General features: G+C 48.2%; 1 protein-coding gene across 4 annotated transcripts in view; it reads left to right on the plus strand.

Annotated features, from left to right (window-relative positions):
* The window catches only part of FRMPD3 (FERM and PDZ domain containing 3), a 74,987-nt gene that overhangs the window by 37,107 nt on the left and 25,146 nt on the right, over positions 1-12,734 (plus strand). For all 4 annotated transcript variants that reach the window (XM_045996538.1, XM_045996537.1, XM_045996535.1 and 1 more), the window contains 5 exons: positions 1,444-1,575; positions 3,260-3,379; positions 8,094-8,230; positions 8,559-8,685; positions 10,762-10,851. In XM_045996538.1, the coding sequence (XP_045852494.1) occupies positions 1,444-1,575; positions 3,260-3,379; positions 8,094-8,230; positions 8,559-8,685; positions 10,762-10,851 (606 nt within the window). The remainder of the gene's footprint in view (positions 1-1,443; positions 1,576-3,259; positions 3,380-8,093; positions 8,231-8,558; positions 8,686-10,761; positions 10,852-12,734) is intronic.

The following is a 12,734-nucleotide window of genomic DNA, read 5'->3' on the forward strand; positions in this document are numbered from 1 at the left end:
AAACCCAGCTAGGCCGCCCAGGAGTGTCCATGTGCCCCTCCTCCAGATGTGGCCATTTCTCTTCATCAGTATGTCCTCTGAAGCTCTGTCTCCACACCAGAACATTTGCTCCTCTCATTCCCCTTGGAGACTTCTCCGAGCGTCCCCCGACCTCACAACAACCCAATGACACAACGACATTGTTGCCTCCGGGTACCCCCAGCCTTGTGATCCCATTCTGACCTCAGGAAAGGTGCGGCAGCCATTCCTTGGAACTCGGACAAGCTGCCAAGCCACTTGTCCCAGAGAGAGGTACCTGGGTATTGAATCAACAGCCTACCATGGGGGCTGTTCCACTTGTCACACCAGCTTGGCTATCAGCAGCTTGGCCATTCGCAATCCCAGAGCAGCTAAACGGCAAAGAAAACCTCATTTGTCCCTGCCAGAGCTCCAGCCACACTCGCGCCTCTGTAACTACTTGAATGCTACAAAGAGAGACACTCAAGTACCCACCAGTTTCCAGCCTCACTTCTGAATGGCTTGGCATCCTTGAATGTTCACGGAGGGGCTTGTTTGGCAACTCTGGCTGTAAGGGAGCTGCACATTCCCATGCCGGCTGTTCTCCGGCCCCTGGGGGCTGAGTTGTGCTGACTCCATGAACACACACCCAAACACACACATACAGTGTGTGTGCTGCAGTCACAGCAAATAGATGGCAGAAGTCTCAAAACTGACATCTGGGCAGCCCCCAAGGACATGTTTGCAGACATCCTAATATTAAAAGTAGGGCAGCGGAGCAGACAGAGCCTCAGTGTAGTCAGATTTATGACTGTACACAAGACACGTGATGTGGTTCCTCTGCATGGACACATTTTTCAAGTTGCTAAATTGATTGTCTCCAAAAGCCAGCTACGATCAAAAATGAACATTTTGCCAGTGACTCAAGTCATTTGATTTAGATTATGAATCCAGAAATAGTCTACTTTTTAATCACGTAATTGGGGCTCTTGCTCTTATATGCTCCTGAGGAAAGGGTTGATGGACAAGCTAGAGTGAATGTTCTGACTTATGTAAGGTGGGGGAAGAACCAGCATCGTGCCTTCCTTATTCAGTGGTGCACTTGGTAGGCACTCCAAAAACATTTTGTTGACTGCAAGGAGGAGGGAGAGCCATGACCACCTTTTGCCAAATGTCTGGCCAGGCTAAGTTCAGAAACCTCTCTGTCTACCACCCTGCACCTTTGCTGTTCCCCAGAGCCCAAATACTCATGGGTTACTCTTCTCAGCCTGGAGAAGGCCTGGGCCACCCTAAAGGCCCATGTCTCTGTCTGGTCACCCTCCCAGCCTCTGCCTCCTGCCCAGGACCATCTCTCTTGGTGTGTGGTCCCTCTCTCCCATGTTTGGTGCCCAGAGTGGTATAGAACTGGGATGTATCTCCCTCTCAAGGCTCTCTTCTCTTCCATAGGATGTGATGGTAACATTACAGGACCGTCTTTCCCTGAGGTACATTGAGCACTTTGCTCTGGTCCTTGAGTATGCTGGGCCAGAACAGAACCACAAGTTCCTTCTTCTCCAGGACAAGCAGCCCTTGGCTTATGTAAGTAACTCCTTCAACCTGGCTTGGGAGCTGCCTGTGACCTCTACTAGAGAAGAAGACTCCAGGCATCCTCTTTCTGGAAAATTCATAATGATTTCCTCAGCCAGCCAGCCCCCAGAAATGAACAGTTCTAAGTTTAGGTCTATACTAACCACATCCAGCGGACTTTTGGCAATGTTCCTCGTGACCTGAGAAGGGCATGAAGATTGTTAGTCTCGGTCTCTAGTGGGGAAGGTGTGGGGTGGTGAGTCACAGCTTGGCTCCCAGAATGCTGGGATGGAGAGTGGTGTCAAGCCTGCTGTCTCCTGGAGGCCCTGCCTGCTAGACTTCTCTGCCTCCGAGGGGAAACTTGGCCTTCCGATGAAGGCTGTAACATGAAAAGCTCAACAAGTGGGGTCTACTGAGACCACTGAGGCCAGGACAGGCATGGGCGGAAAATGGACTAAGTGGGGGATGGGCAGCATGTCACCCACATCAACTTCCGAGGCAGAGTAGGAGAAAGAGTCTGGGGAGAGCCTGAAATGCTGGCTGGTACTTCACTAATGGGGAAGCACCAGGAAGAACCAGGGGGACCAACCAGGATTCGCAGAGAGGGAAAGAAGAAATTGGAGAGGGGCAATTAGGAAGAAATGCTTAAATGGATGTGCAGCAAAACCCAAAATCTCTCTCTCACACATACACACACACACACACACACACACACAAGGAATTTAGGAAAGAAAATTCTTCAAGGTTAGCTCTCAGCCAAATGCTGTCCAAAGCCTCATGGGTTCCCACCTATAGAAGAAAGATTGTTAGCTTGGAAGGGAGGCCTACACACCACCTCGGCCCCTCAAGAGGCCTTCTGAATCCAATTGGTCTCTTTTTCTAAATGGGATTTTAAACTTTTTTATTTAAAAAAAAAAACACCTCAAACATCTGCAAGAGTAGAAGGAATTGTATCATGACTCGTCATGACCTATGGCGTCTTCAACATACATGGTCAACTTGCATCATCTATACCTCCAGATGGGGTTTTAAAGCTTGACTTGCTTTTCATCAGCCACTTAACTCTCCTGGCACTGAGCCTCTCTGCAAGGTGAAGGTGTTAGCCCCGCAGCGAGAAAAGAGTTAACAGGAGAAGGAGAAGTTAACAGGAGAAGTTAACAGGAGCCCCCTCTTCCCATCTTGTATCTTGGGCCTTAGATCCCATTGTTGACAAAGGCCATATCCTGGTTAAGTGATTCAAAAATCCTAGTCAGTTTGGGGCGCCTGGGGTGGCTTAGTCTGGCAAGTGTCTGCCTTAGGTTCAGGTCATGAACCCGGGGTCCCAGTATCAAGCCCTGCATCGGGCTCCCTGCTCAGTAGGGAGACTGCTTCTCTCTCCCTCTCCAACTGCCCCTGCTTGTGCATGCGCTCGCTCTCTCTCTCTCTCTCTCTCTCTCTCAAATAAATAAATACAATCTTTTTTAAAAGGTCTTTAAAAAAAATTCTAGTCTCTTTGGACCAGAGGGGTAGGCAAGACATTTCCTCAAAGGATAATTGGGCTGGATGGGGTGGGAGGCAATGGTAAGCAGCCACCTCACTCAGCCCCAAGCCCAGCCTTGAGGATACACCTCAAGGTGTGTGTGGCTCTTACCTCTACAGCCACGGGCCACGAATTCCCAGATCTCTTTTCCTTACCCCTCTCCTCCCTGGGATTCAGGTGGTACAGCGGACACACTACCAAGGAATGAAATGCCTCTTCCGAATAAGCTTCTTTCCCAAAGACCCCGTGGAACTGCTGCATCGAGATCCTGCTGCTTTCGAGTACCTGTACATCCAGGTAGAGTCTGATTGGGGATACACAGACAGACAGACCCATGGACAAACAAGCAGTCAGGCTGTTCTGCCATCACTATGAAGTCGCTATGTAAGTTACTCCAACCTCCAGGTAGCTCTGAAGGCTCTCTCCTTTGCTGCTACCATTGTGGGCCACAGCTGCTTTGTTCAGCTCAGTGACCAGAGCTGGCTGCGGCTCAAGTCCTGCGTAGATGTTTGGACAGAGCTCCTTGGTTTGGGGGAGCAGGCAACCCATGTCATTCTGTCAGCATCACAGTATCCCAAGGTTTACCAAGCCCATTTGAGTAGCAGGGGGACCCTATCCCCAATGCCTCACTCCTGTAAGGAGATGATGCCCAATTCAGTTCATTCAGAAACATTCGCTGAGCACTCCCTCCAGAGCAGGCCCTGTGCTAGGGGCTGGCCACCAAGATAAACAGAGAATTGTCCCAGCCTGCTAGATCTCATGGACAGACACATGCACAAGTGAATAATAAAACAGCGTGATGATCCTATGATGACGGCAGAGTAGGATGTCACCAGGAGCAGCCAGAAGCAGTTTGCCAACTCTTCTTGGGAGGAGGCCAGGGGAGACCTCACAGAAGAAGTGATGCATGTGTGCTCTTAGCCTCAAAGGATAAGTGGACATTGGCCGTGTGTGGAGAGGGAGTGGAAGGTGTGCATTCTAGGCAAAGGGACAGGCATCTGCCAAGGTTTGGTGGCATGAACCAGCACAGGACGTTGAGAGAACTGTGGGCAATTTCTCATGCCTGGAGTGCAAAACAGGAGGTGAGGAGCAATAAGAAATGAAATGAGAGGGAAAAAAAAGAAAAAAGAAATGATCTGGGAGAGACCGGAAGAAGGTGGGGAAAGGCCTGGCACGTCATAGCACGCACAAAATGATTTAGGCCTGCGTTTTAACAAGCCCTCTGAGGGATTATGATGCCCAATGGCATTCCAGGAGCCACTGCTCTAGGGCATTGGGTCTTACCCCTAACTGCACTTAGAATTATCTGAGAAGATTTGGGGGGAAAAAAGCATTCTCCTCCACCCAAGACCAAATCAATCAAAATCTGTGGGAATGTGCTCCAAACGCTGAAGTTCCTCAGGTAATTCTCAGGGGGTAGCCAGGGGTAAGGAAATTCTGCTGTAGAGCCGGGGTACAGAAATGTGGAAAGGAGAGCAGGCCCGAGCAGATGAGCAACTTTGAAAGATTACATAGGTCTGAGGAAGGCCAGAACCGGGGAAGTTTTGGATACGGGGGTGGGGGAGGGGATTCAAGAGATAATGAAAAGGTAGAACCAATGGGCTTTGACTCAATACGTGTCTGGGAGAGGTGGTCTCATTCTGCAAGTTAAGGAATACAGGGTGTTTCTGGAATGGGTTTGGGGAATAGATGGGATCAGTTGGTGATGTGTTGAGTCCTAGGTGCCCATAGAACGTACAGAGTACTTGATGAGAAGAGAAAAATAACTCCAGACTCATCTCTGATGATGTCAGACATCATGGTTGTCTCTTCCAACAATCCCAAATGTGAGGATCATTTCTCAAACAGCCCTGGGCTCCTCCACCAGCATTCTGGGGGAAATAAGTTGTGGCTCCTCTCTGAATTTTTTTAAGTTTAGCTCTCATTTCGTTGGCCCTAAATCTCTTCATCTAAGCTTCCAGGGATCATCTTGGTTCGATTGTTTTGGAATTTGTAAGTCAAGACCATGTCTACCCTGTCCCTCCCCTTCATGATGATATGGACTTCACCTGTAATTTCTTCTTTTTCATATAGAACAGCTTTATTGAGGTCTAACTGACATATAAACTGCACGTATTTAAAACAACCATTTGGGTGCCTGGGTGGCTCAGTGGGTTAAGCATCTGTCTTCAGCTCAGGTCATGATCTCAGGGTCCTGGGACTGAGCCCCGCATCGGGCTGCCTGCTCAGCGGGAAGCCTGCTTCCTGCTCTCTCTCTGCCTGCCTCTCTGCCTATTTGTGATCTCTCTCTGTGTCAAATAAATAAATAAAATAAAAAATATATTTTAAAAGCAACCATTTGATAGGTTTTGACATAAGTTTATACCCATGAAACCATCACCACAATCAAGATATTGAGCATATCAGGCTTCTGTGTCATCCCCTCCCCACCCCTAACCCCCAGGCAACAAATGAGCTGCTTTCTGTCACTATAGATGAGCTTGCATTTTCTTGAGTTTTTATATAAATGAAACCATACGGTATGTACATTTATTTTGGTCTGACTTCTTTCACCCAGCCTAATGATTTTGAGATCTGCCCTTGTTATGTATTTAATTACTCCATTCCTGTTTATTGTTGAGTAGCATTCCGTGGTGTGGATGTACCAAAATGTTTTTATCTCTTCCTCTGTTGATGGACATTTGGGTTGTTTCCAGGTTTGGGCTACTAGAACAAAGCTTCTATGAACATTCATGCACAATCCTTTGTATGACACGTGCTCTCTTTTCTCTTGGGTCAATACCGAAGAATGGAATGGTTTGATCATACAAGAGATCTCTCTTTATTTCCTTTTTAAAAAAGAAACTCCAATACTGTGTTCCAAAGTGGCAGTACCATTTTACATTCCCAACAGCTGTGTATGAGAGTTCCAGTTTCTCTACATCCTCATCAGTACTTGCTATTGTTAATATTTTTTAAGTCATTTTAATAGTATTCAGTGGTATCTCAGTGGTTTCTCACTTGCATTTTCCACCAACTAATGATGTTAAACGTCTTTTCATGTGTTTGTTTACCATCGTACATCTTTTTTGGTGAAGTGTCTTTTCAAATCTTTTGCCTACTTTTTTATTGGGTTTTTTTTTTTTTGTCTTCTTGTTACTGAGTTATGAAACTTCCTTCTTGGATACAAGTTTCTTGTTGGATATGTTATTTGCAGTTTGCTCTCCCAGTCTGTGGCTTCTTTTTCCAGTCTCTGAACAGTGTCTTCCATGGACCAATTTGATGAAGTCCAATTTCTCGGTGTGTTCTTTGATGGATAATGCTTTTGCAGATCATGCTCGTGATGCCATATTGAAGAAATCCTTGCCTAACTCAAGGTCACAGGAAATTTCTCTTTTTTTCTAGAAGTTTTAGCATTTTAAATCTTGAATTTAGGTCTGTGATCCATTTTGACATAATTTTTTTATGCGGTACAAGGTATCGACTAAATTTCTCTCTCTCTCTCTGTCTCTCTCTTATATTATGGATATATATATGTGGATATATATGTGGATATGGATATATATATGGATATATATATCTATATATATATGGATATCTATCTATTTATCTATGTGCAGTGCCTGCACCATTTGTTGAAAAGACTATCCTTTCCCCACTGTCTTGTCTTTGCGTCTTTGTCAGAAATCAGTCTATAAAGGTGTGGGTCTATTTCTGAACTCTTTATTGATCTACTGGTCTATTTTTTATGCCAACATCACACTCTTGATTGCAGTAGCTTTGTAAGTCTTAAAATCAGGTAGCACTTATCCTCTAATTTTGTTCTTTTTCAAAGTTGTTTTGGCTGTTCTAGGTCCTTTGTATTGAATTTTAGAATGAGCTTGTCAATTTCTACCAAAAATCTGCTATGCTTATGTTTGGGGTTGGGTTGAATCTATAGATCAGTTTGGGGAGAATTGACATCGTACTAATACCAGGTCTTCTAACCCATGAACATGGTATATTTTTACATTTATTTAGATCTTCTCTAATTTTTTTCATCAGGATGTTCTAGTTTACAGTGTACAGGTCTTTCACTTATTTTGACAGATTTATCCCTAAATACTTTATATTTTTGATGCTATTATAAATGGTTTTGACTTTTAATTTGAATTTCCAATCGTTTGTTCCAAGCATGTAGAAATGCAGTTGGTTTTTGTGTGTTGCTCTTATGTCTTGCAGCCTTGCTAGCTCATTAGTTTTAGTAAGCATTTGGTGGATTCCATTGCATTTTCTACGTAGATGATCACTGATGAAACATTCATTTTCCACTCTCTCCTGTGCTGTAGTGACACCACTGTGGCTCCCCAGTCCCTCAGCTCATCCTGGTTTCACCTCAACCAAATGGGCAACTGGCCTAACCAAGACTGAATCATCAAGAGTTGGGACTCTGACCCTTAGGGTTTGGGGGCTGTTATAACTTTAGCCAGTAGTTCCAGGGGACCCCCTTTAGAATAACAGAAAAGATTGACTCATTGCTGCTTTTGACCTTTGGACCCCAAGGATCGGAATATCTGCCCCATTCCTGCGATCCATCTCTCACCCTGGGCTTTGGGATCAGAGCGCTATGGAGATCTCCTCCCAGTATCTCTCTTGATTCCCATCTGAGCTAGTAGAGGATCCCTGTGTGGCTGGGGAGTGAGTTTAGGCCTCTTGGAACAGGACAAAAGAAAGAGAGTGGTGCCATGTCTCTCTTTTGCAGTGACCTAGATATTCTGCCCATTTAGGCCTTGCCATTCTGTGCATCTATCCCTGTGAAGCCCATCCGGGATCTGCTAAATGAAGCAAAGTAGTGTCCCCAAGACCTAAGATTCTTCTGTTGCCTCTCCCCCAAGGGGAGAAACTTCCTCTCCCCTTTTACTAAGATGTCTTACTTGACACCACAGTTCTTTTCTGGGATACAAGGGAGTAGATGGGGCAGGGGGCCTGGGAGGGGGTTGGGGGGAGGGAACACCTTTTTTAACTGACAGGTTTGGACTGCCCTCTCCTGCAGAGTCGGAATGATGTTATCCGTGAACGCTTTGGAATGGACCCCAAGCCAGAAATGCTTTTGAGCCTCACTGCCCTCCACATCTATATCACAGTCTCGGCCACTCGACCTAGTCAGAAGATCTCACTCAAGAATGTGGAGTGAGTTGTGCCAGGGCCCTTTGGGAAGGGGGCAAATAGCTGTAAAGGGAGAAAATGCAATGGTTGAGCTGTGCTGTGCTTTCCAGGAATGTAGGGCCTGGGGTGGGAGTGAGAATTATGGTTCCCCACCCCTAGACCGCGATGCCTTTGAGCTCCAGCTTCTACCAGGGAATCATGGCCAATGGAATTCTCTTGCCCCATCCCTCTCTTTTTCTTACAGACTACATCCCTCTGCCTCTCAGATTTAATTTCTGCCTCACCATCTTCTTTTCTCTGCCCCACTTTGTCACCCTCACTCATTTCTTGCTTTTCTTCTTTCTGCTTTTAGGAAGGAATGGGGCCTGGAGCCCTTTCTTCCCCCCTCCCTCCTACAGGGCATCAAGGAGAAGAACCTCCGGAAGTCTCTCTCTCAGCAGCTGAAGGCCCACCAAACACATCCTTCCAGCGGCACCAAGGTACACAGTGTCATCCATTGGGTGCCCTGCTCAGGCACTAGAGGCTGTGGGGCTCTCCTGTGTGGTTTCCCAGCAGGTCTGGTCTTCTGGGAGAAACCCCCCCACCACACACACACACACACACTGTTTTTGACTCAGGTACACATCCAGCTTGGCTGGATATAGGGGATGATGGTGGAGGGTGATTTTTCCCCAAGCCTGAGCATCCCCCAGAGACAGCTCAGGGGCAAATCACCAGGGGAGCCCAGGATCCTCCAAGCAAAGGCGCCAAGATGCAGGAGGAGGCAGTTCTCAGATCATTCCACCCATTTCCTCTGTGCCAATTGAGCACTTGCTGTGTGTGGACAGCACTGGACTCTGGGGAGGCGTGTTTTCCATAGAAAGGACTGCTCTGTTCTTCATTAGTTTTCTAATCTGTCAGGCGGGGAATAGGGAATTCTGGGAGATGAAAGCTCAGCCCAGTGGGACATGGTCTGACCTGGAGAATGGGTCACTGGGCAGCCAGTCAAGAGTTCACGTCACTGCAGTACCCTATACCCTCTGAGGGACTCCCAGTCCCCACCCCTCCAGCCCTGAAGGTCTCAAGACCTTCTCAGTCTTCTGGTTGTTTCCTGCCCAAGAAGTAGGAGGGGTGGTTAAAGGCACCAGAATCAACATACAGATGCAGACAAAGGACACAGTGGGCCTCCCACCAATATACTACCCTTCCAGATTCCTGTATTACCCACAAGCTTCTCTTTTAAGATGCAGATTTCCCCAGAGACTTAAGCCAAGCCTACCTTGCTGTACATATTTAATCAAATTGTTTTCCTCCCAGAGGGAGAACATCAGCGCTCCCTGACCATCTCCTCAGCAAACACATTTTTTTGAGGACACCCCCACCCCTAGTGCTTGGGCTGGAGAGGCCAAGATGAAAAAGTCCTGCCTGCTCCCCAAGCTTAAGTCAGGCACAGGCTAGTGGGGAAACACGACAGTCGCAACACAGAGCGACAGTCAGTCACAACACCGTGCAACAGGCGTGGGGGCTCTGGAAACATGGAGGAGGAGGAACACCCAGCCCAGCCCTAGGGAGGTAGGAAAGGCCAGGAATTGGTGCGTTTGATGCCAGATCTGGGTCTTTACAGACTAGATAGGGGTTTTTCTAGATGAGGGGGAGGTGGGAAGAGGAGGAAGACTTTCCCAGGCAGGCAGATCCATCTGTACAAGGCTGTGGGGGTATAAGAGAACGTTGTGCATGGAAAGAAATACAAATAGTTCGGCATAAGCAAGTACAGAGAGTGCAAGGCACGTGCCTCAGGAGGGGGAGCCTGAGAGCCAGAGAAGCTGGCAGGAGTCCGTTTCTGGAGCACGTCGTGTGCCATGGACATCGGGACAGGACATCCTGTGGGCATCGGGAAGCCACAGAAGGATTTAAGCGGGTGACTGACAGGATCGAACTGCTGTTTTAGGCTCTGCCCTTAGAACAGTGCAGAGGGGTTGAGGGAAAGGAGTATGGATAGGTCAGAGAGGAAGTTAGGAGATCCAGTCAAGGTGAGATCGTGGCTGGTGGCTGTCAGGTGAGAGAACGTGAGGGGAGCCCAGTGTGATACAGGTTTCTGGCTCAAAGGCCGAGGGGAAGTGGGTACCCTTTCGAGAGACTTTTCTATGAGGGGATGGCAGAGGAAGAGCAGGCTCAGGATTAAAGGCATTGATTGGGACCCTGGCTGGGGATGGCTGGTACCAAGGCGGCAGGAAGGGATCTCAGGACAGAGGTGCAGACAATGTGGGACGTCTGAGTTAGGGAGAGGTGTTGAAATGACCCTGAGAACAAAATGAGTAAGCTGGGTTTTTAAGGCAGGAGGATCAGGAGGTCAGAGGAGGGTTTAGAAAGGGAGACAGGATGGCTGGAGGCAAGAGTTGTCCAAACTGGAACCTTCCTGCAGTTTTCCTGAGGGTCTCCTCACACACCCAGTGTGGCTTGCTGACGTGTCTGACTAGCGCCCATCCTAAGATATTGAAGCTCCTTCCTGAGAACACAGGTTTGCTTTTCCTGTGCAACTCGGGCTTCTCACGTGCCTGCATGGGTTATTTCCACAGGGCTCTGCAATTCAGGCAAAGCTCCAGTATCTTCGAATTCTGAACGAACTTCCGACCTTCACAGGCGTTTTATTCAACACTGTGGGCCTGGTCAGTGAGGGCCATGGTGGGGAGGGAGTCCCTTGCGTGCATCTGGGTTTGGGTGGGGGGCAGGAGGGACTCCACTAGAGCTTTAGGGTGGCATTCTCTGTCAGCAAACACTTCTAAAGACCTTTCTCTTCCTCCTCTTTCTCCCTCTCCCTCCCCATGGTGCTCCAGTCCTGCCTCTGGTAAAATGGTCAAGTAGGAGGCCATATTTGTTTTCAGTATCCCTCCATGACCGTTCTGCATCCCCTTTCCTCGATTTCAGGGCTCAGCAAACTTGTTGCAGAAAGAGCTAGGTGGTACATATTTTAGGCTTTGCAGGCCATGCCGAGCTCTGTCACAACTATGTAGCTGCCATTATAGCATGAAAACAGCCATAGACGATGCAGACACAAATGAGCATGGCTGTATTCCAGTATCTCTTTATTTATGGACACTGAAATTTGAATTTCATGGGATTTTCACATGTCAGAAAATATGGTTTTTTTGAATTTTTTCCAACCATTTAAAAATGTAAAAATCATTCTCAGAGTGTGGGCCGTGTAAACGCTGGAGTTGGACTGGATTTGGCCCCAGGCCAGAGTTTGCCAACCCCTGCTCAGCCTCATCACCTTTCCCCCTACCCCTGCAGCCCCCCCATCCCCTCCTCCCGCCAACCTCAGGCTTTCTGAGTCTGCATACTTCCCCCTACCTGCCCATGGTCCCCACTGTAGTAACACCCCTCCCTGGTGGCACACAGGAAGGTCCCCCTAAATCTCCGCCCCAGGCTAGTCCACCCTAGTGAGCCACAGTGGAAGGGAATTCAGATCACCTTGCTTTCTGGATGCAGGTGCTTGTCATGCTCTGGGGAACATGCTGTCATGCACGTGGGTCACACTGATGGAAAGCCGCTTGTCAGAGTGTCTATAGCAGACCCAAAGAGGTTCCTTGGGGTGATGCTAATGCCAGAAAATGGGCCAGCAGAGGGCTCAGGCTTGATAGTGCTCAGGTGCAGAGAGACGAATTTACATACTGGTACTTGCAGATCCCTGAAAGCCTACTCCCCTCCCTCCACCCTGTCTACCCCCCTGCCACTGCTGATATTCATATAGGTCATTCCTTTGGATTAAGACTGCTGTTTTGCTGGAATGCTAGTGTGGCTCAGTCAGTTAAGGAGACCTGTGCCTTCAGCTCAGGTTATGATCGCAGGGACCTGGGATCGAGTCCGGCTTCCGGCTCCTTGCTCAGTGGGGAGCCTGCTTCTCCTGCTCCCCCTGCTTGTGTCCCCCCCCAACAAATACATTCATAAATAAAATCCTTTAAAAAGTAAAATAATTTTTTTAAAAGAAGACTGCTGTTTTGCCAAAGAACAGATGTCTTCGCAGGGAGGAGCTCCCCCGACCCTGCTCTTAAGCCTCCAGTCAACTCCCAACACCTGAGGCTGAGTGACTGTCTGTCTAACTTTTGGCACCAGATGTGGAGTGCAAGCTTAGGTGTCTCTTGGGCAAGGAAGTGAAGACCAGACACAGGATGCCACTTGCTCTGGCAGAACACTGGTTTGGGGTACCAAGTGGCCCGCAGCAACAAATGGAAAGCCCCTGGGTCTTGGTGGGAAAAGGACACTGCAAAGCTTTAAAACACAAACCTCCCCTATGTCCTGATTTTGTTAGAGCCAGCCCTATCATGGACCACCTCACTCAGTCTGCTGCTAAGGCTAAGGCATCCAGTGACCCAGGGCCTGCCCTGGGAATAGGAGTGTTCCAAGACCATTTGCCCCTCACAGTTGTCCCCCTGCACTGGCCCTAAGCCCCAGATGTTTCCAGACCTCCCAACAGAACCGGTTCAATGCCTGTTTTCTATTTCCCCCACCTCCTCTGCCGTTCTCTCCGTGAATGCTGCCTGCCACACTC

The sequence above is a fragment of the Meles meles genome, chromosome X (assembly GCF_922984935.1).
Source record: "Meles meles chromosome X, mMelMel3.1 paternal haplotype, whole genome shotgun sequence".
Lineage (NCBI taxonomy): Eukaryota > Metazoa > Chordata > Mammalia > Carnivora > Mustelidae > Meles > Meles meles.